Below are 20908 nucleotides of genomic sequence, written 5' to 3'. Positions count from 1 at the left end.
AATGTCAATATTAAACCTATCACATCTTAAAGGTATTTTTATGAAAAATAAATATTCTGCAAAATAAAAGCAAATTAGCAAGAAGAGTGACATTTGTTTACATTTTTGCAGATCTCTTTAATATCTGACTTAAAAGAGCTATGTTCTCTGGAGGCCTAGGTGGCTTAGTTGGTTAAGCATCTAACTCTGATCTCAGCTCAGGTCTTGATCTCAGGGTCATGAGTTCAGGCCCCGCATTGGGCTCTGTGTTGGGCATGGGGCCTACTTAAAACAACAAGAACAAAAAGAGCTAGATTCTCATATCTGCTTTTCCATTTAATCTGTTGGTCTGTTATTTTGATTAAAGTAAATGAAGAAAATCTGACCTCATACAGATAGATAATTGGAAAGGGAGGAATATTTAATAGCATCTTCAGGTAGTTCTGGGTATTTGTCTTTGATAGTGCATCAAAACTCAGTAAGGGATAGTTTCTTTAAAGTTATTTGCCCCCGGGGCTCCTGGGTGGCTCAGTCAGTTAAGCATCTGCCTTCAACTTGGGTCATGATCCCAGGGTTCTGGGATCGAGCTCCACATCGGGCTCCCTGCTCAGTGGGAAACCTACTTCTCCCTCTCCCTCTGCCTGCCACCCCACCCCCCTGTTTCTGTTCTCTTTCACTATCAAATAAATAAATAAAATCTTTTTAAAAAATAGTTATTTACCATGTGGAGTCTAAAACCCTATCACTAAATGTTTGTATTCTGTTACTTTAACATCTTTGATCCTTTCTGTGCTTTGAAAGGATCTCTCACCCTTGCACGATTTTGTAACATTGTGCATTGGTAACTTGGAAACTATTAGTTCCCTAAGTTATGCAACTTTTCCAAGAGTTGTCACAAATTCATTATACGATATTTAAAAAAAAAAACAAACAAACAAACACATCAGACTCACCAGAAAAGGCTTTAGGTCTTAAGAAGCAGTCAGGTTCCCCATGGTGAATATGAATTTTCCAAAATTCTGATTTCATGTCAAAGCTCAATTTTTATCATTGACTACAAATACTGTTCAGTTTTCCTTGAAATGCCGTTCTCACTTTGTTCACCTCTAAGAAAATGTCTGCCAGGTATCCAAGTCAGAATAACCATAGTTTGTCTCCAAGTCCAAATGGTGAAAAAAATGAAAAAAGCAACTGGTTTATATTGTAATTCCAGCAATTGCACAGTTGCTTTCTCTTGAGACAACCACTGTGCTTGGATATGGAGCAGAAGAAACGCTTTATGAACGCCTGCCATTTTGTCATGCAGGATCGTATAAAGATGTGTACCTAAGGGTCAAGGTGTAGTAAGAGTAAGGATTTTTACTGCTTCAGCAAAGACATTTTAAGTGAAACTGTCATCTTTGTTGTTACACTGAAGAATATCCTTACCAACAGTCGAGCTTGGCAGCTTGGCATTGCTGCCTTGCTTCCTGCTAAGGTTCCAGGAACACACATGTCAGCACGCAGAAAAGACACATCCTACTTTGTATTATTATGGAAGTAGTCTTGACCTTGCAGACCTCCCAAAAGGATGTTGGGATCCTCAGGGATCCATTGACCAAACTTTGAGAATCTGTGGGTTAGATTTTCTTTGGAAGGTTCTGTCAGAGACCAGTCATAGGCATTGCCTTTGAAAAGGAGGACTTTATTTTACTATTATACAATGTCCTTTTGTACTGTTTGAGTTTTTTACATATCCAAATGTTTATTCTTTGTGTTTAATTTATTTTAATTAAAAAAAATTTAGATGCAAGTATCATTAGGTTTGTGAGACTCAAAACATAATGTTTACGAGAGCACATTTTCAAAACGGAAAGTTCTATTTATAAATGTGTTCTTTGAAAAATAGAGCTTGTAGTGGAGATTTCGAAATTAATAATAAATGGATATTGCTCATACATCAAGAGTCTTTACATGCAAAATGAGGTTCTTTTGTGATAGATTTACTATTAAAATATAAAAACAAAAAAATGTAAAGACCCCTATAGTTAGACATCTTGAATTTCAAAGATAAAGGATAAATGATGTAAGTATTGAGGTAGGAAAAAAAGCTTTACAGCTCAATGCTAGAAGACAATAAAGCAACGCGTACAATTTTGAAGAAAAAATTCATGCATGAATCTTGTATCTGGCCACAAAGCTACTCATGTACAAAGAAACCAAGCATTATTAAATAGATAGGAGTTAAAAAGAATCTTCTAAGTAAAAAAAGCAGGTTCAAAAATATGTGCATAGTGTGCAACCTTTTGTGTAAAGGAAGGAAAGATAAATGTGTGTTTATTTATGTTTATATAAAGGAACTCTGGAAGGATGTGCAAGTAACATGGTTATGTGGGCAGCTGGGCAGAGGGGAGGTGACTGGTGGGGGCAGGGTCTGGGTGAATGAGGCACAGGTGGGAGGGAAAATTATATGCTCTTTTTGAACCATGTGAATGTGTTAACTATTGAAAGTGAATTTAAGGGGCACTTGGGTGGCCCTTGGTTAAGCGTCCAACTCCTGATTTCAGCTCAGGTCGTGATCTCAAGGTCGTTAAGATCGAGCCCCACATGAGATTCTGCTTAAGATTCTCTCCCTCTGGGGCGCCTGGGTGGCACAGCGGTTGTGCGTCTGCCTTCGGCTCAGGGCGTGATCCCGGTGTTGTGGGATCGAGCCCCGCATCAGGCTCCTCCGCTGTGAGCCTGCTTCTTCCTCTCCCACTCCCCTTGCTTGTGTTCCCTCTCTCGCTGGCTGTCTCTATCTCTGTCGAATAAATAAATAAAATCTTTAAAAAAAAAAAAAAAAAGATTCTCTCCCTCTCCCACTCACGTGCTCTCTCTCTCTCTCTCCCAAAAAAAAAAAAAAAAGTGAATTTAAGAAGGGAAACAAAGATATTGGCAATGGACATCAAAATCAGTTAAGTATATGTGTCAATGCCTTGTGAATACGGATACCATATTGAAATTGAATGTAAAATGTAAAATATGTCCTTAGTAAAAGCTTTATAATTTTAAATATAGTCATCATAATAAGCTGGGTCTGTCCCGTATTAAATTAACAAAGATCCGGAAATGAAGATGGTGAGAACAGAGGAAGTAAAGATGGGTACACAGAGCACAGTAGTGAAAATATGGTAGTTAGAAATGGACAGCCATAATTCTCTTAATAATTTCCTTGTTATTCTTCTGTATTCTTCTACATTCTTAATATAGAAATTGTCACTTTATAAAATGTCCCTATAAAAGTCTCTCAGAATACTTTGTATGAATTGTCTTATCCAAGCTTCAGAAGCTGTACTACGACATTGTTTTAAAATATATTTTATCAAAGTTCTTAATTTTCTTACCCTTCTTGGAGAAAATGAGCAGAGACCAGCTACTTTTTTCTTGGTTGTAATTACCAAGAAATACAGTTCATTCTAGCATTACTCAGTGATAAAACAATCAACTTAAACTCTCAAAGGATATATTATATTCTACCCCCTTGAGATCTTATACTTAATTCCTAATTTTTTAGATATTTTGTAAAGACCACTTTGTATGTGTTCATGAGGCTACATTTGTTTTTTTAAATGTATTTAATAATAATTTTTTTCCTCTCAGTATATTCTATTCCCTGTTTAGGGAATATAGGAATGTGTAAGGAAAAAATAAAAATCACTTACTTTAAAAAATCTCTAAAGCATGAACAATGGTTATTATATCCTTCTATGTGTATGTATACCCATCTTACAACATGTATTTATACGTACCTTATTTTGGAAAACAAAATTGGGATTCTAGTCCATAAAATTTTGGATAAAATATTAAAATCAAGCATTTCCTACATTATTAAATGTTTTTAGAAAACGGTTTTGGGTATGTGATATTCTCTCTGTTAAGCCATTTGTTCAACATTTGTTTGGGACATTTTAGTGACCTGCAAATTTTGCTGTTAGGACTGTCACCAAAATATCTATCCCTGTGTACTCATCTCTGTCCACTTTCCACCACCTTTGGGCAGATGATTATATAGGACTATTTTTTTTAATGTTTTTTTATTATATTATGTTAGTCACCATACAGTACATCCCTGGTTTCTGATGTAAAGTTCGATGATTAATTAGTTGCGTATAACACCCAGTGCACCATGCAATACGTGCCCTCCTTACTACCCATCACTAGTCTATCCCATTCCCCCACCCTATACAGGACTATTAAATGGAAGTCAGTGTTTATTGCCAAGCTGCTTTTCATGAAGGTGTGCTAGTCTAGATGTTCCAAACAGTGTATGAGGGGGTCCTTTTCACCATACCTCTGTAAGCTCTCTTTTTGAGCGTGTTTTCTTGGAATCTTTCCCAAACCCCAAGGATAACAGGTAGGGGAAGGAGGGGAAGGGAATGCCGCTGATGTGGTGGTCATTGAAACTTTCGATCGGATACTCTGTGCGCACAGAGGTAGGCTGGCTGGTGGAAGGGGCCAGGGAGACGGGTGTCAACTGCAGTTTAGACAGGAGGTGGTGGGGCCTTGCAGTCCCGCCATTAAGAAATGCCTCGATGGAGCGGTTTCAAAGTGACGCCCTCTCTAACGTTTGCCACGTATGAAGTTCTGTGCCTAGGGTAATTTTCACAAATAAAAGGGTTCTTCTAAGTCCCAGGAGGTCACTTTTAATTTGAATGAGGCTTTGTTTAATAGAGTAGTTGGGCTGTAATTCATCTGTTCATTTTAACAAATAAGTTTTTATTGAGGGCCTTCTCTATACTTAGCCCAGTGCCGGATGATGGGAACACAAAAGAGGCAGTTCCTTCCCTCCAGGACTTTATAATCTAGCTGCGAACAATAAGAAATAGATAGATGTAAAATAAGACTAAGAATGCAAAGTAGTCCATAATTAAGTGTGTTAATGAGGGCTAACCGCAGTTGATTAGTGGTTTGGAATAATGAAGATTTTCTCATAAAAATGGGTGAGGTCTAAGATGATTAGAAATGAGAGATCTGCTTTAGATAGTGCTGGCTTTGAAAATCTTCACCTCGGGGGTAGTTGAGCCCCTTTTACTGGCTCCCACAAACTTTTTTAGCATTGCAAGGCTCCAGGTTTCTGCGGGGCCTATTTTACTGATGCATATCTCCGAGCCATACCTGGGCTTTCCTTCTGTAATGCTGAGTAGTTTAATTACTCTTGCTGTAGTGAGTTCAAGAAAAGAGGCTGCAGGGATCATTAACTCTTTGCTAACGTACATCTAAACCGGGAAGTGACCAGGTCAACTTTGGGATTCACTAATGCCATATTACCAGTTGTATGATCTCTGTTAATTTTTTTCTATTATTTCTTCTTTATATGGTATTTCAGATTCATGGAAACAACTACTCTCATAAAGTGGACATCTTTTCTTTAGGCCTCATTCTGTTTGAATTGCTATACCCATTCGGCACTCAGATGGAGAGAGTCAGGGTAAGTTCCCCCCCACTCAAAAAAAGTGGAAAAAAAAAATACTCTTAAATTTACGAAGGAAACCATTTAAAAGAAGAATAAGTTATCCTTGATGCCAGCAGAGCAGTTCACTGCAGGTGGGAAAGTTCACACGAGGATTATAGGGAGGATTTGTAGACTATTTGCTTCTGTTTCAAGCTCAGTCTTCAAAAATTGCTAGTGTGTTCCTTGTTGTTGCTTCAGTTTGTCATAACAATATCCTGCACTCAGTAAATTTGTAGTAAGTACAAAGCGAGGGGAACCGCAGGGTGATAGGGCTGGAGAGCGAGCGACGCGGTGGTCGTTGGTCAGAAAAGAATTTTCTGGAGGGCAAGTGACCATACACTTAAAAACTGGCAAATGAAGCATAATTAGTGTTTTTTTCCTCTCAAAATAAACCATGACCATGGCTTTTAAGGAAGACTACTGAAAGTCTTTCAAAAGGAAGCAGGCACATTTTCCCCCATTGTTCATAGGTGGTCTACCTCCACATTTCTAACCATTGTACCTAGGACAAATACGGAGGTATTTCCAAAGTTTATGCCCTTATCACAGTTTCTGTATCAATTTTACTTCTTACCTGTTGACTCCTCTCCATAGTAGAAGAGGACGTAGTTCTCACGTAGAACCAAAGGGCTCGGACGTTCTAACCAGAAGGACCTACCAAGCACTCTGTACAATAAATGGGGAAAAAAAGAAGAAAATTTAAAAACCAGAATGACTAAATATCAGAACATTCTGAAAGCTTCTAGAAGGATATGAAACAGGTCCAATATACGTAAAGAATCAGAATATATGGCATCAAAATTTATGTAGTTACAAGTGCATCAAAGAACCCTATCAAGAAAGTAAAAATACAGCGTACAGAATGGGAGAAAATATTCGTGAACCACATATCTGATATAGCTCTAGTAATCCAGAACATACAGAGAACTGTGATGACTCAACAAAAAGACAAGCAACCCAATTAAAAAATGAGCAAAGGAGTTGAATAGACATTTCTCCAAAGAAGAGACGCAAGTGGCCAGTAAGCACAACATCATTATTCATTAGGGAAATGCCAATCAAAACCACAATGAGATACCACTTCACAGCGTTTAGGACAGCTGTAATAAACAAAACAAAACAGAAAATAACAAGTGTTGGCAAGGATGTAGAAAATTGGAAGCCCTGCACATTGCTGGTAGAAACGTAAAATGGTGCAGCCGCTGTGGAAACAGTTCGACTGTTACTCAGAACATCAAACATAGAGGGGCGCCTGGGTGACTGAGTCTGTGAAGCCTCTGCCTTTGGCTGAGGTCATGATCTCAGGGTCCTGGAATTGAGTGCCTCGTGCTCAGCGGGGAGTCTGCCTCTCCCTCCGCCCCTCCCCCCTGCTCACGCTGCTGAAGAGCTGGTGCCTCCTTCTTTGACATGAGATCTTGGGAACTGTTTTGTTTTTCTTTCTGGAAGCTGTTAGTGCTCTCCCGCTATCAGCGCTGCTATGACCTTTAGTCCTTTCATTGATCCTTTTTCCCCCTCATTTATTGTACTTAAACTGGTAGGTCCTTTCAGTTAGAAGGTGTGACTCTTAGTTCTAGTAAATTTCTTGTGTTAGTTTTTGATTAATCCTTCTCCATTTTTTCTCTTTTCTTTTTCTGGAACTCCTGACTTAATCCTATAAATGCCTAATCTTTTTTCCTCCTACTTCCCATCTGTTTGTTTCTTTGTGTACTGTTCTTTGCAAGAATTTCTTAATTTGTTATTCCAATTTCCTAATTTTGTATTTTGACAATCGACTTTTTAATGTCCAAGATTGTTCCTTTTTATTACACTTCATTCTTTTTACATGGATTCAGTATTTTGTCTCATCTCTGAGAACCTCAGTTACGTGTATTTATATGCTTTAAGTATTGTCTGTTTCTTCTGGAACATAAAGAGAGCGATAATATGTATGAAAATTTCCTAATGAACTTTCAAAGCTTAGTTTTGTACTCAGTAATTAGCACAATGGACTTGAGTTGGGGTTTTTTTGTGTTTTGGTTTTTTTGTTCTTGTTTTTCGGTTTTTGGTTTTTGGTTTTTTTTTTTCCACTCAAAAAAGAAGAGGAGGAGCGCCTGGCTGGTTCAGTCAGAAGAGCTTGTGACTCTTGATCTTGGGATCATGAGTTTGAGCCCCATATTGGACATAGAGATTACTTTTAAAAAAGAGAGAAAGAGGAAGAAAGAATATACTCTTTCATATCAAATACAGAGACGCTAGATACTAACAGAAAAAGTTACCCACTTAAGGGCACAAATTGTATATTATGAATGAGTTATTTTTTATACAAATCAGTCCATTCTCAGTTAAAATCCAGGTGTCAGTATAATTAATGTACAATTCAAGCATAATTATATCTGAATTGTTTTCTCAATTTTGGTGATTTGATGGCACGTAGATCTGTGCTTAGGAAGCACTATGTGTAGATTATCAGGTCAGGAAAAGCTGCTGATAAGTTTTCCATCTGTTTAATATTCAGCCTTTCTTCGTCACTCCATTAGCGTATCAAAAAATACGTTTAAATAAATAGATCCGTGTATCAAAACATTTAAAAGCAAGTAACACTTTTCTTTCTTTTTAGGTCTTAACGGATGTAAGAAATCTCAAATTTCCACCACTGTTTACTCAGAAATATCCCCGTGAGGTTTGTATAATTCTAATCTTTTATTTTCTTGAGAATCAAATTTAAAACTTAAAGGGTCCTTACCAGTTAGTTCATCAGTTTCCCATTTTACAGATGAGGAAGCCAGCGGTGTAGAGAGGAAATGGGACCTGAGCACACAACTTGTTAAACTTGTTAGAATCACAGATGGGAACTCGGGCCCCAGCGTCCTTGGCCAGGTCCTTGGCCAGGTGTTCTGTGATCCCCACTGAGTGATTTCCTGTGTGTACATGGTAGCATCCTTTCGCTCCAGTAAGGCTGAACTCCTAGCACATTCTGGGGAATAGAGCTGCTGCTGGGGCTGTGCCACTGATTTCTTTATTTTAGTGAATTTGGGAGGGATCTTAAAAGCTGGCTTCTTTCTTTAAAAAGGAGGAGGTGTCACTAATTTCCACTGATTGGAGTTAAAGCACTCAGAGTGACACAGTAAAGTGGCTCAGAAGAGTAGGAAGGAAAAATTAAACTGGTCTTGAGGGTGAAAATTGTGTGTAATGAGCCTTTGAAGTTTGTTTTTGTTACTTTTGTCATTTTTATTCCATAATATGTTTTGTCCACAAATACATCATTTTATAATTTACACGTGAATACCTCTTGAATTTTCTTAAATAATTAAATTGTAGTAAGTTAGACTGTCTGTTAATGAAGGATTGCATTAGAAAAATGAACTTTGCAGGGGCTCCTGGCTGGCTCAGTTGGTAGTGTGTGCGACTCTTGATCTCAGGGTTGTGAGTTCAAGCCCCACATTGGGTGTGGAGCCTACTTAAAATGAAGTAAAAAAATTTTTTAAAGAGTACTTTATAATAGATACACTAAGCTAAGATGAATTCTGTTTTACTAAAAATTACTTTGTTATAAATTTTGCAAAACTGATGAATCAATTTCCAGGGTTGCTTATAAGAATATATGTTACATTAAGAAGGGCCCCCCCCAAAAAAAAAATCAGGAAAAGGGGTTAGGTACTGAGCTCTGGCATGATTATTTTTAATTGAAATTTTTATTGAGATAATTGTACATTCACATGCAGTTATAAGATGGAATTATTTTTAAAGTCCGATTATGTCTGTGTTTCAAGGATATGATTTAAGACCCTCTATTATATGTTAGAAAACAATAATTACCACAAAATGGTCTATGTTTATTTGGAGCAGGGGTTGGCAAACTATGTCCCACAGGCCAAATGCAGCTTGCTGTCTAATTTTGTGATAAAGTTTTATTGGGACACAGCCGTACTCATTTGTTTACTTATTGTCTATGGCTGCTTTTGTATTTTAATGGCGCAGTTGAGAAGTTGCATCAGAAACTGGCCCGCAAACTTAACGTATTTACAGAAAAACTTTTCTGACTCCTGATTTAGCGAACTGTTTCATGGTCTAAACCCGGCCCTTCATTACAAAACGATTATTATGTTTCAGTATGTGATGGTTCAAGACATGCTCTCTCCATCCCCCATGGAACGCCCAGAAGCTACCACCATCATTGAAAATGCTGTATTTGAAGACCTGGAGCTTCCAGGAAAAACAGTACTCAGACAGAGGTCTCGCTCCCTGAGTTCATCGGGAACAAAACATTCAAGACAGTCCAGCAACTCCCGGAGCCCTTTGCCAAGCAATTAGCCTTAACTTACGCTCGCGTCCCAAACAGGTGACACAGAACAGCCTCGGAGGAATGTGGCTCTCCAGAATTGTGAACTTGAAAATTTTGTTCTTTGCTCAATTTTATTTTGGACTACTTTTCTAAGTCATGTTTAAACTGGATTTGGGGGCATAACCTAATTTGAGCCAATGCTGTACTGCTGAACTCCAGGAGAGGGCAATCCGTAAATCACGTGTGCTCCTTTTTCTTCAGTGGTCTCTTGAAACTGGCTGGCCAAGCTTGATAGCCCTCACCTTTGCCTGGGGAGGTAGAAACAATCCCTAAAATATAAAGAGAGAATTCAAAAGGAAATATTTTTATAGTACAGAAGAGAGTTCCTACATGTGGTAACTATATTGTTCTAGAAATATGCTTTCTAGAGACAAGATGATGATTTTGAAACTAATTTCCAAAAAAGCTGACTCCATTTTTATCCTGGTGTGTAAATGGAGAAAGAATCCGCACTATTTTGGAGGACGAGTAGCACAAATTGTGTGATGGTTTATGTCCATAGCTAGTTTTATAGTGATATTTGTAGCATTAAATAGCTTTATTCCTTAGATGATTCTAGGGACAGTTTAAGAGCTTTTTTGTACTTTTACCTCCAATAAAGGGAAAATGAAGCTTTTTGTGTAAATTGGCCAAAAGTTCTGGTTTGGGGAAGTAAAAAGCCGTAGTAAGACATGAATCATATATTACAACTAACTTCTTGAATTATGGACCTTTTAAACCTAATGAAATCACTGTTTTATGTGTAATCCTGTAGGTTGGTATTTTCCAAAAGTGATTATAGATAACAGTTTCATCATCTAACTTGCTAACATGTTTTTATTTTTCACTGTAAATATGTTTATTTTTTATTTATAAAAATTCTGAACTCAATCCATTTGGGTTGGTGGTGTACAGAACGCACTTAAGTGTGTTAAGTATTGTGACTTCTTTCAAGTCTAAATGATTTAATAAAACTTTAAAAAAATATTTATAGTTGACTCTTATTTTGGGGAATTAGCCCCAAAAGGTAGTTTTCCAAATTTATAAAGTGGGATCACGGGTCTAGAAAGGGTCATAACCCTACTTTCGAGAAAACTTCCTAACCTATTCCAAGCAGGTGTGTCTTCTATGTTCTTTTCCCAAAGACTTGATAAAACCAAGTCTTTATTCAGAAGCCACTGGACTCATAACCAGGAGACGTCTGCTCGGTGCCTGCTCTGTGCCTGCTCTGTGCCAGGGACTGGAGACAGAAGCAGGACCCGCCCTGCAGGGAGAGCTTGCAGAGACCAGGGCTGGGGCAATGCCGGCTGCGCTGGCGTCACGTGTGTCTGGCATGTCCCCTGTGTAGAGGCGTGGCCTGCTAGGGGGCGAGGCACTCACCAGCTGGACACAACCTTTAGGGGCGAAAATGCATGATGACTTCCATTTTACCCACAGGTGATGTCTGCCCCCAGAAGTCATGAGCAATGCAGAAGCTGGAAAGCACGTCACGTGTTTGTGAGCTCTGCTCCGACTCCGTCATTGTGCAGCTTGGACGGGCGGGGTCTTCCTTCCGGGGTTCCGCTTGGCTCCCAGCCAGTCCATCTCCCTCTCTCTTCTTCATCTCTTGGTCATCCTCATGGTCCCATTACCCCTCTCCTCTTCACCCGGGGAAGGGATCCTCTTGATCTCTTCCCAGCACGCCACTCAGTCGCAGCCACAGACCCTTTCCCTCACAACCCTGCAGGCTGGCCATGGCAGGCGTCATTATTATCCTGGTGAAGCTCGGGTCCCAGAAAGGATGCTACGGTGTACCCAGGACCACCAAGCCAGAGCGGAACCGGATCCCAAACCCCGGTATTCCAGTTCCCAGTCAGGGTTTTGCCTACTCCCTGTATGAAGCTGTCTAAGGATTTGCAGATTTCTTTTATGACAGAATCAGGCCTTTTTTTTTTTTTTAAGATTTATTTATTTACTTTAGAGAGAGAGAGAGAGAACTGAGCCAGGGGAGGAGCAGAGGGAGAGAGAGAGAAAGAATCTCAAGCAGACTCCCTGCTGAGCCTGGAGCCCAATGCGGGACTGGATCCCACGACCCCTGAGGTCACCTGAGCTGCAACTGAGTCAGCCGCTTAACCTTTACCGACTGAGCCACCCAGGTGCCCTGGGGCCTTTCATTTTACCTCCACGTGTGCCTTGGCTGGCTACTCGCAGGAACGCCCGGAGTGGGAAGTGTAGGGGTGGGGCCAGCGGGGCCCAGCATGTCCTCAGTGTAGCCAGGACAGAGTCTCCTGCATTCTCACCCAGAGCCCTTTCCCCTGACTCCACACCCTACCTCTCCCTTTAAGTCGTTGATTTTCTGGCACTTTCCGAGGCCCCTGCCTCCACACTTGCCTCTCCCTCAAGCGCTTTGTGCTTAGTAACACTCATCATGGTCAGGCCGCAGATGAGCCAGTCCCAGATCAGCCTTCTTAATAGCCAAGGCCCCGGAGGGCAGGGGCGCACCTTCTCGTCATCTCAACAGCATCTAGCCTAAAGCTTGGGGCTTGATGACAAAGCTGTGGACTTGAATTCGGAGAACATACAGTGTGGCTGGCCCAGCTGCAGCCCTCGGGAAGTGGCCAAATGAGGAAATGGACCCGTCACTGCAATAGAGATTTGGCAAAAATGGGGAAAAGCTGGTTGAGCAATCCTAATGTGAAAAACTGAAGTCTCAAATCCTGGAGGTTTCCTAAAGGAAGGGAGCCTTATGCTTTCATTTAAATGAGAGGAGCAGTAGGCTGGGACACTTGGCACCATGGGGCTCTGCCTGATGCTGCCCCCTTGAGCTCTCTCAGGGGTCCCTGGAGGGCGTGGCACCCATCAGCTCCAGTTGGGCCTGCAGGGGACGGATGGTGGTGGGAGAGCCACACGCGCCTGCTGACGTGGTGCCAGAAGGAAGCACGTGCACATCTTCCAGGTCTCAGGCTCCACCTTCTCAGAAGGCGACAGTACTGAAGTGAGTGCTGGTCCCAAGGTCAAGAGGACCGTGAGAACGTTGAAAACGAGCTCCCTACTCTGCCCGCTGCCTCCCAGTGGCGGACTGAGAAGCAGACATTTATGATGTTGGGGGTGGGTTTTTTTTTTCCATATTGTTTCTCACAGGTAACTTTTCTCTGGATGCGTTTGCACCAAAAGCAATTCTATTTCTACAAGGAAGTGGGGACAGAACAAGTTTCCAACCTAACCACGGGCCACAGAGTGACTGGGTCCCTACTCCTGGAGAAGTCAAGGGCTAAGCAGAAACGCTGGGTGTGTGCTGGTCCACCTCTGGGGACATTTGCTCTTTCCATAGCTGGATTGATGCTTAAGGAGACCTCCCTCTCCGGATTCTAGCCATGCAACCCCGGTAGCTGCCACCAGGGGGCCCGTTTTCACCCTTCCCCCCCAAGAAATAGTCGAGATCTGGGATTGAAAAAAACATTCTTTCACCTGTAAAGTATTCCCCTCCTCCAAACAGACAACACATTATGAGAACAACAGAATGTGTATCCACATGTGACTGACAAAAACATACCAAATATGATAAAATTCAACCACATTACGTCTCATAATGCTCTTGCCATAAGCTGCTTTTTAATTTAAGTGGAGTGACTTAAAACAATAAACGGGGCAGTATGTGCCTGACTGCTTCCAACAATCTTGGCACCCCTAATCCCTCCCTAAGCACACCCCCTTTTTTTTTTTTTTAAGATTTTATTTATTTATCTGACAGAGACAGCCAGGGAGAGAGGGAACACACGCAGGGGGAGTGGAAGAGGAAGAAGCAGGCTCAATCCCAGGACCCTGGGATCAGGCCCTGAGCCAAAGGCAGACGCTTAACGACTGAGCCACCCAGGCGCCCCCACTCTTCGGAGCAGCAGAGTGGTTTCCTGCTCTGCTTCCTCTGCATGGGGGGCACTGAGAAAAGACAGGGGAAGGCAGGGGAAGGCAGCAGGACGGACCCAGGGGAAGGCTTGTGGGGAAGGGGAGGAATGAGGAAGAGAGCTCTCAGTAGTGGGAGTGGAGAGAATAGATGAATTTGAGGATTATTTTTGAGGCTGAAAGGCCAGGACCCTGGAATTAACATAGGTGAAGGAGAAAGTGGCTCCCCAATTTCAGGTGCCAGACTTGGATAGAATCCAGAAGAACAAGGATGTGGTTTGGGGACAGAGATGCCCTTTGAAAAATGATGAGTTTCCCGGGACTCTGTGGTAGAAAGTTGGGGCTTTATTCTGGAGGAAATGGGAAGCCATCGAAAGTTGCTGAGATGATAAAGGACATCATGATATTCGAAGATCAGCAATATCACCGTAGCAAGTGAGGAAGAGGGCTGGCTGGCGGGAGAATTAGCTGGAGACAGAGAACCAGGCAGGAGGCCTTTATCCTGTGAGAGGAAGAGGCCCCAGGCCAGGTTGGTGGGAGCTGAAAGACATCCTTTGTCCAGCCGTTACTGCGGTGCTGCCCCCCCCCGCCCCCACAGCCCAGGGGAGGGTCCTCTGGCCCTGCTCGGTAATGTTGCATCCTGAAGGATTGCTCCAAACGGGGCGCCTCGGTGCATGGCTCTCTATCTGCCTCCATGTGAAATGACACGAGCTTTGAAAGAGCACCCAGGGAGCATTGTCAGGATGATGCAACTTTGGGATCGGTTCCTGTCCTGCTAGCAGCAAGAATGTGGGTGGGAAGAGGAGAAAAAAACAGTGTCGTTTGCTGGCACAGAGCTTGGCGGCGTCCGGGAGGACCTGAGGACCTGGGAAAATGTTCACTCTCCAGAAAGGTCACAGACCTGCCCGGAGGCAAGGAGAGGGTCCGATACTGAGAAGTAATGCAGGGGAAAGGATGTTCTGTCTCCATTTGAAGAAAGACTCAGGATCATGGCTACATAAGGATACATTCATATTATGCAGACGAGTCAGCAGCACACGGGGAATTATAAACTGTCTATTAAGCAGATAAATGACAAATCTGTAAGTGGCAGAGAAGTGTCAATAAAACAACTGCTACCAAATGCAACATCTGTCTAAATGAAATACTTCCATAGGCATGAAGTTTAGAAGTATCTGCCCCCCACCATGCCGCACTGGTTAACCTCAGGACGCTGGAGTGGGGGGAACGGGAAGAGGGGGAGATTACACACTTCAGTTAACTTCACCTCACTATCGTTTCTTCCAACGGATGCACTACTTTCGGGATTAATAATCTCAAACTAACAAAACAAGAAAAAGGAAAACAATAAACAGCATTTACGGTATGTTCATTGATCTCATCTTTGTTTCCCGCTCTATAGTTTAGAAGACCTTAACATGGTCTGTTTTAATTCTTCTGGGACCTCTGCAACTCAGAGCTTTTCACTGCTGTTTTGCATGTGAGGAAGGAACGCAATTATCAAAATAACTAGAGTAACTCAGCAGGGAGCTTGTAATAATGCCCTCATCATCCGGCCACCTTCTTAGCACAACAATCCCACCTCGCTGAATTCCCTTCAATCCAGAGGGCATTTGGAGGGGTGACAGGTGACAAGACCTCACCTGGCTTTGGCATCAGTGGCGGCCACATGACTATTAACTTGTTTACAATTTTCCTTGCGCTCTGTGTTTCCTCCACTGCAAATAACAGGTGGTGAAGATTCAGGTAAGAGGTCTGATGTTTAGCACAGAACCTGGTAAGTAGTAACCACTCAGTAAATAGATAAATGAAATCATGACCTCAGTTTCCTGAACTCCAAAATGGACATAATTGGACAAGACTTACTGCGAGGACCAAATGACAGAAGTATGGGCCAGAGTCACACAAATACGTGCATATATGTAATTCTATGATTATAAGACCGGAGGGGAAGATCCAGAAAGAACCGCTGGCTATTATTGTGGGGTGCTCAAGGAGCAGAAAGGAGGGAAACAGGAGGTGAAGAAGGAAAGATAAACCCTTGCACAGAAATGTAGATAGTGAAAATGCATGTGACAAGGACTAGAGAGGCTGGCATTTGATCACGTGGGGATAACGTTATGCAGATATGACAGTATGGTTATTATTAAAGCAACCAAGGAGCGTCCTTTGTTATCCTGAGGGGTTTGGAGCTGCCTCTGGGGCCGGGCGAGGGGCTAGTGTTTGCGAATTCCTGCTTTCTTCCAGAACTTTGACCCCCAAGCGGCCGGTCAACAGGGCAGCCTGCGAGTCTACCCCGGATTGCCTCCGCGGGGAGCCGGGGCGCAGTGTGGCCAGAGGGTTTGGAGATCAAAGACGTGCGGACGCGCCCGGGGTTCTCGCGGCTGGGGCCGGGCGTCTGGCTCGCGCGCAGCCGGGAGCGGCGCCAGCAAAGGTCGGCGCGGAAGCGGCCCCGGGAGGAGGAGGCGCTCACACTGGCCACGTGGGGGCGACAAGACACCGAGGGAAGGCTGGGGTTTCCCCGTCCCCCCGCGAAGGCTCGGGGTTTGGGGTCCGTCCGTGGGGCGGCTGCATGAGCGCGGTGGGGAGGGGAGGTGTGCAGCGGGGGAGAGGCTGCACGGAGCCGGGGCGGGGGGGCGGTGGCGGGAGCCGCGGGGCCTCGGCCGGTCGGTGACCGCTGCCCGCCGCCGCCCCCCAGCTGAGCGGCTGCGCCCGGGGCTCTGGCCCGCGGCGCGGCGGGAGGACTGGCCCCCTGGTGGCTTTCCGAGGTACACAGTTCTGGGCCGCCGGCTTCATGGGCCGCCTGCTTCATAGCCCGTCCTGGAGCGGACATTGCACGTTCATGAAATCGCACCTAAGCCTCTCAACGACCTTGGGAGATGTGACCCCTCCCCCATTTTATAGAGGAGGAAACTGGGGGTTACCAAGTCTAACGATTTACCCCTGATGAGTATAATCAGGCAAATCAGAGGTGAGTCCTAAATACGTTTAAATGAATGAATGAAAAGAACTCAATCTCGCTACTCTTCAGGGAAATACAAATGAAAGCCACATCGGGATCTCATTTCTCCAATACTAGATGACAGAAAGATTTACCTGGGACGCATTTCAATGACGTTTTGGTCGGTATCTGTCTTAATCTGAAAGCTAATTCTTCTTCATGCAGCAATTTTACTTCTGGGATCTGTTCTACAGAAATAATCACACCGATATATTAACCTTTGGGAAAGGCGAGTAAAGAGATTATTTCTTTAAATGTGATTTACTCCTTGTTGCTGCTGTAGGAGCCTGGTGTCCAATGGGCACTCGCTAATTCTGAGAATCAGCACCCCCCCCCCATTCTCGGGGAAAGCTTCCAAGTGTCAGTACCATTCACCTGCAGCAGTCTCTCCAGGAGCGCTTACTAAAATAAAATGGTTGCCCTAGAACCTGCGTTTCATAAAAGCTCCCTAGGTGATTCTAAAGCACCTCTCCTCGATCTTGACAGCAGTTTTTAAAAAACTGGGTCCTCTAAAAAAAAATGCCAATAGCCAAGCTACACTCCAGACCTATAACTCATGACCACTGGGTGTGGGGCCCAGGTACTGGGAGTCGTTAAAGCTCACAGGTGATTCCCGGCTGCAGTCAAGGCTGAGAAGAGCAGGCGTGTGGCTGCTGGGCTGGGAACATCAGCAGAAATGCAGAATCTCAGGTTCCACCCCAGACCTGCTGGGTCAGAATCCACATTTCTTTTCTTTTCTTTTTTTTTTTTTTAAAGATTTTATTTATTTATTCGACAGAGATAGAGACAGCCAGCGAGAGAGGGAACAGAAGCAGGGGGAGTGGGGAGAGGAAGAAGCAGGCTCCCAGCAGAGGAGCCCGATGTGGGGCTTGATCCCAGAATGCCGGGATCACGCCCTGAGCTGAAGGCAGACGCTTAACAACTGAGCCACCCAGAATCCACGTTTCAACAGGAGCCCCAAGTGATCTATATGCACATTAGTATTTGCCATAGAGTGTGTGCGAGGTTTTAGATATGCTTCAACTTTCCTCCTGTAGCCTACGACCGCTGCAAGAACATGCTGGAACTCTGGGCTGCACCAACAAGACAAAAAGCGGTAGGGCCCTGAGTCGTTCTGCTAGTATCTCCCGAGCAACTCCTGAAGGGAACGGGCTGTTCTAGAGGGAGCTGTAACCCTCCTCCCGATCCCTAAAATCCGGACCAGCGCAGGTGGGGGGAGAACCAGGCTGGAAGCGGTGCAAGTGCGTTCAGTCGGAGCTCCAGGGTGATTAAAGCCTAAAGTAAATCGACAACGTCTATTTAGTGAAACTTCTAATCTAAACTTCTATCTAGTGAAACTTCAGACTCAAGTAGGTTGCCTTCATTGGTCTATACCTGGCCTTTACCGCACCTCAAAACTGCTCCCCACCTCCGATTTTCGCACCAGTAGGACAGAATGTTTTATAGCACAAATCTGGCCATGCAATTTATCCCCTGCTTACTCTCCTCTGAAGGCTCCTGGTCATCCTTAGTTTAAAAGTCAAATTCACGAGCTTGGCGTACGAGGCCCTCCACCAGCTGACCATGACCCCAACTCTGAATAAACACCCTGGGCTCACCCTGCTTGGGAATAATGACCAAACCCCCTGGCCTTCCCTCAAGGTGCCTAGCTCCTCAGCTTCTCTGCTTGTCACCTCTTCTCTCCTCCCTCTGTGCACACGAACCCTCCCGTCCTCCAAAACCCTTGCTTCCTAGATGAGATCTCAGGATTGCAGTCTCTGACTCTCTTCTGATCAGCCCTCAGCCCAATGAAGGGCGGGAACAAGATGTCAGTAGGAGGAACGTGTCACCTGACTTCGACTTGAAGAACCGTCCAGCAAGAGCAATGTGACTGCTCCCTGGGCACAGCTTTTTAAGAGCCAAAACCCATCCAAGCTAGGACTCGTGAGGATACAGGTGTTGGTGTGTATAAAACACACCGAAATCAACAGTGCCATAAACCATCGTTCTCCACTGTGACTGGGAACTTTTAAAATATTGAATGCTCAAGGTACACTTCAGACCAATTAAATCAGAGTTTGAGGAGGAGGGGACAGCCATAAATATTTTTTTAAGCTCCTCCCAGTGAGTCTACTGTTCAGTCAAGTTTGAGAACCATTGGTCCTTTGTTTTTCTCCATGAGACATTCCAGAGCTGATAGGACTGCTGTGTACCACTCAGGCATCCAGCCTCCTTCTCTCTTCTCTTCCCACCCACGAGGTTCATCTGGCTCACAATCTGTCTAAGCTACAGGATGGAGAAGGGGAAGTTGCACACTTCACTTGTGCTTATGGCCCCTTGGCTGAAACTTAGATGGCCTCATTTTATGCAAGGGAAGCTGGGAGATGTAGTCTTTAGTCTAGGGGGCCATGCCAGGCTAAAAAACTTAGGGGTTCTCTTAATACAGAAGAGAAAATGGCTATTGGGGGAAATCAGGAAAGCTCAGCCCGAGGAAGAATTTCCTGAAGGACAGGACTGCCACCTAAAGAAGTAATCGCACCAGGAGAGAAATGATGCTTAAAGGTGATGAGATATTCCCTTAGTCTGTCCTTGTCAATGGGCACAGCCAGTCACACTGGCCTTCTTCCTGTCCCGTGAGTGCACCTGGCCATCTTCCCCATCAGTGGCATCCTGTTTGACACGAGTCTCCTAGCCCGCAGAGCTTGTCCTGTCTTTGGTGTTGCAGGGAGGTCTGCTCGGACCACAGACGTGCTCTTCCACTCTGTCTGAATCCTTTTCTTTTTTCTATTCATCATGTTTATAATCTTAAGAGCTAGACTGCTGGGGCTCAAATCCTAGCTCAGCCACTCACTAGCTTGTGACTTTTCTGTGCCTCTGTTTTCTCATCTATAAAATGGGGATAGGAATAGTGTCTGCCCTCCGAGGATTGTCAAGGGCTTTAGTTATCCTCTGTAAAATAGTGAATCCAAGCTGTTATATTGTTTTGTCAACGGTCTCTTCTTATTGATAGAGACGGTCCCCGGGATCTTCTTGCCTGACTGCTCCCTGTGGGGTAAACAGCCCCCAGAGCAGCGTCTGACACTTGTAAGGCCCTCAGTGTCTCTGGGGAATTATACGCTGTGGGGAGCACAGTGCCCACCGCATTCTTCTGCCTGTGCTGCAGAATGGCCTTGGGAGATTTTATCCACGTCACCAGACAGGGCCACAAGATGCGACTGTGCACATCAGCCCTGTGTCTTCACAGCCCAGCCATGGACTTGGGCTATGGCAACCACTGGGTTAGACCACCTGAAAGTCCCTTCCGACTCTCCATGATATGACCCCACTGTAGAAGCTTTTATTTAAAAGTGAATTTAACACAGTACATGTCCATGGGTGAAATTTCCAACAGAGCAAAAGGATAGGAAGGAAAATATGTCTCTACCTTTGAACCCTAGTCTACCCTTCCAGGCTCACCCCTGCTTTCTTGTGTGTGTTCCTAGAAGTCTCTCAGACTTGAACAGGCACGTATGTAGGTATCCCCTCTCGTCACAAATGAGAGATCATATACCCTTGCTTTCCTTGTTTACTGGTCCAGAACAATCTTGTCGAATCTACATATAGTTGCTTGTGTTCCATTAATGGCTGCACTGTGGGGCTAGTGGATGGACATCTGGATTTCTTCTACGGTTTTATCATAAATGTGATAAATAATGATGTGAATATACTTGTACATAGTGACTGAATATCTTTGTGACTTTAGGCATTGGAACATTCCAAGGAGTAGAATTACCAGGTGGAAGCATAAGTACGTTTTTGCCAACCAGAAAGGCTGTGCTAATTTAAAGTCCTAGGGATGCCTGGGTGGCTCAGATGGTTAAGTGTCTGCCTTCAGCTCAGGTCATGATCCCAGGGCCCTGGGATCGAGCCCCACATCTGGCTCCTGGCTCAGCGGGGAGTCTGCTTCTCCCTCTGCCTCTGCCTCTTTTGCTGCTCATGCTCTCTCTCTGTGTTTCTGTCTGTCTCAAATGAATAAACAAAATCTTTTAAAAATTAAAAAAATAAAATCCTAAAACAAAGGATGATGGTTGGCTTCTCTGCCCTTCCAATACTATAGTATTAATTTTTTAACTTCTCCTAATTTAATAGGTATAAAATGACATCTCTGTGGTTTACTTGATTATGAAGTGCAGCACTTTCCATATGTTTAGAAGCCACGTGTATTTCTTTTCTGTGAACTTTCCATGTCCTTGCCCATTTTTCTGCTCCCCTCCCCCCACTGCCCTTTACTGCAAAGCTTTTCAACAGTTCTCTATACTCA

The 20908-nt window shown here is 43.8% G+C and overlaps 1 protein-coding gene across 1 annotated transcript in view; it reads left to right on the top strand.

Moving 5' to 3' along the window:
- The window catches only part of EIF2AK3 (eukaryotic translation initiation factor 2 alpha kinase 3), a 65249-nt gene extending 54513 nt beyond the window's left edge, over window positions 1-10736 (top strand). Inside the window, exons 15-17 of the mRNA XM_002922333.4 lie at window positions 5324-5425; window positions 8046-8108; window positions 9539-10736. Coding sequence (XP_002922379.4) covers window positions 5324-5425; window positions 8046-8108; window positions 9539-9739 — 366 coding nt within the window. The 3' untranslated portion in view covers window positions 9740-10736. The remainder of the gene's footprint in view (window positions 1-5323; window positions 5426-8045; window positions 8109-9538) is intronic.
- Window positions 10737-20908: the final 10172 nt, after the last annotated feature.

This window comes from Ailuropoda melanoleuca, chromosome 4 (genome assembly GCF_002007445.2).
Source record: "Ailuropoda melanoleuca isolate Jingjing chromosome 4, ASM200744v2, whole genome shotgun sequence".
In the NCBI taxonomy this organism is placed as follows: Eukaryota; Metazoa; Chordata; class Mammalia; order Carnivora; family Ursidae; genus Ailuropoda; species Ailuropoda melanoleuca.
This window is presented reverse-complemented; position numbering and strand designations above follow the sequence as displayed.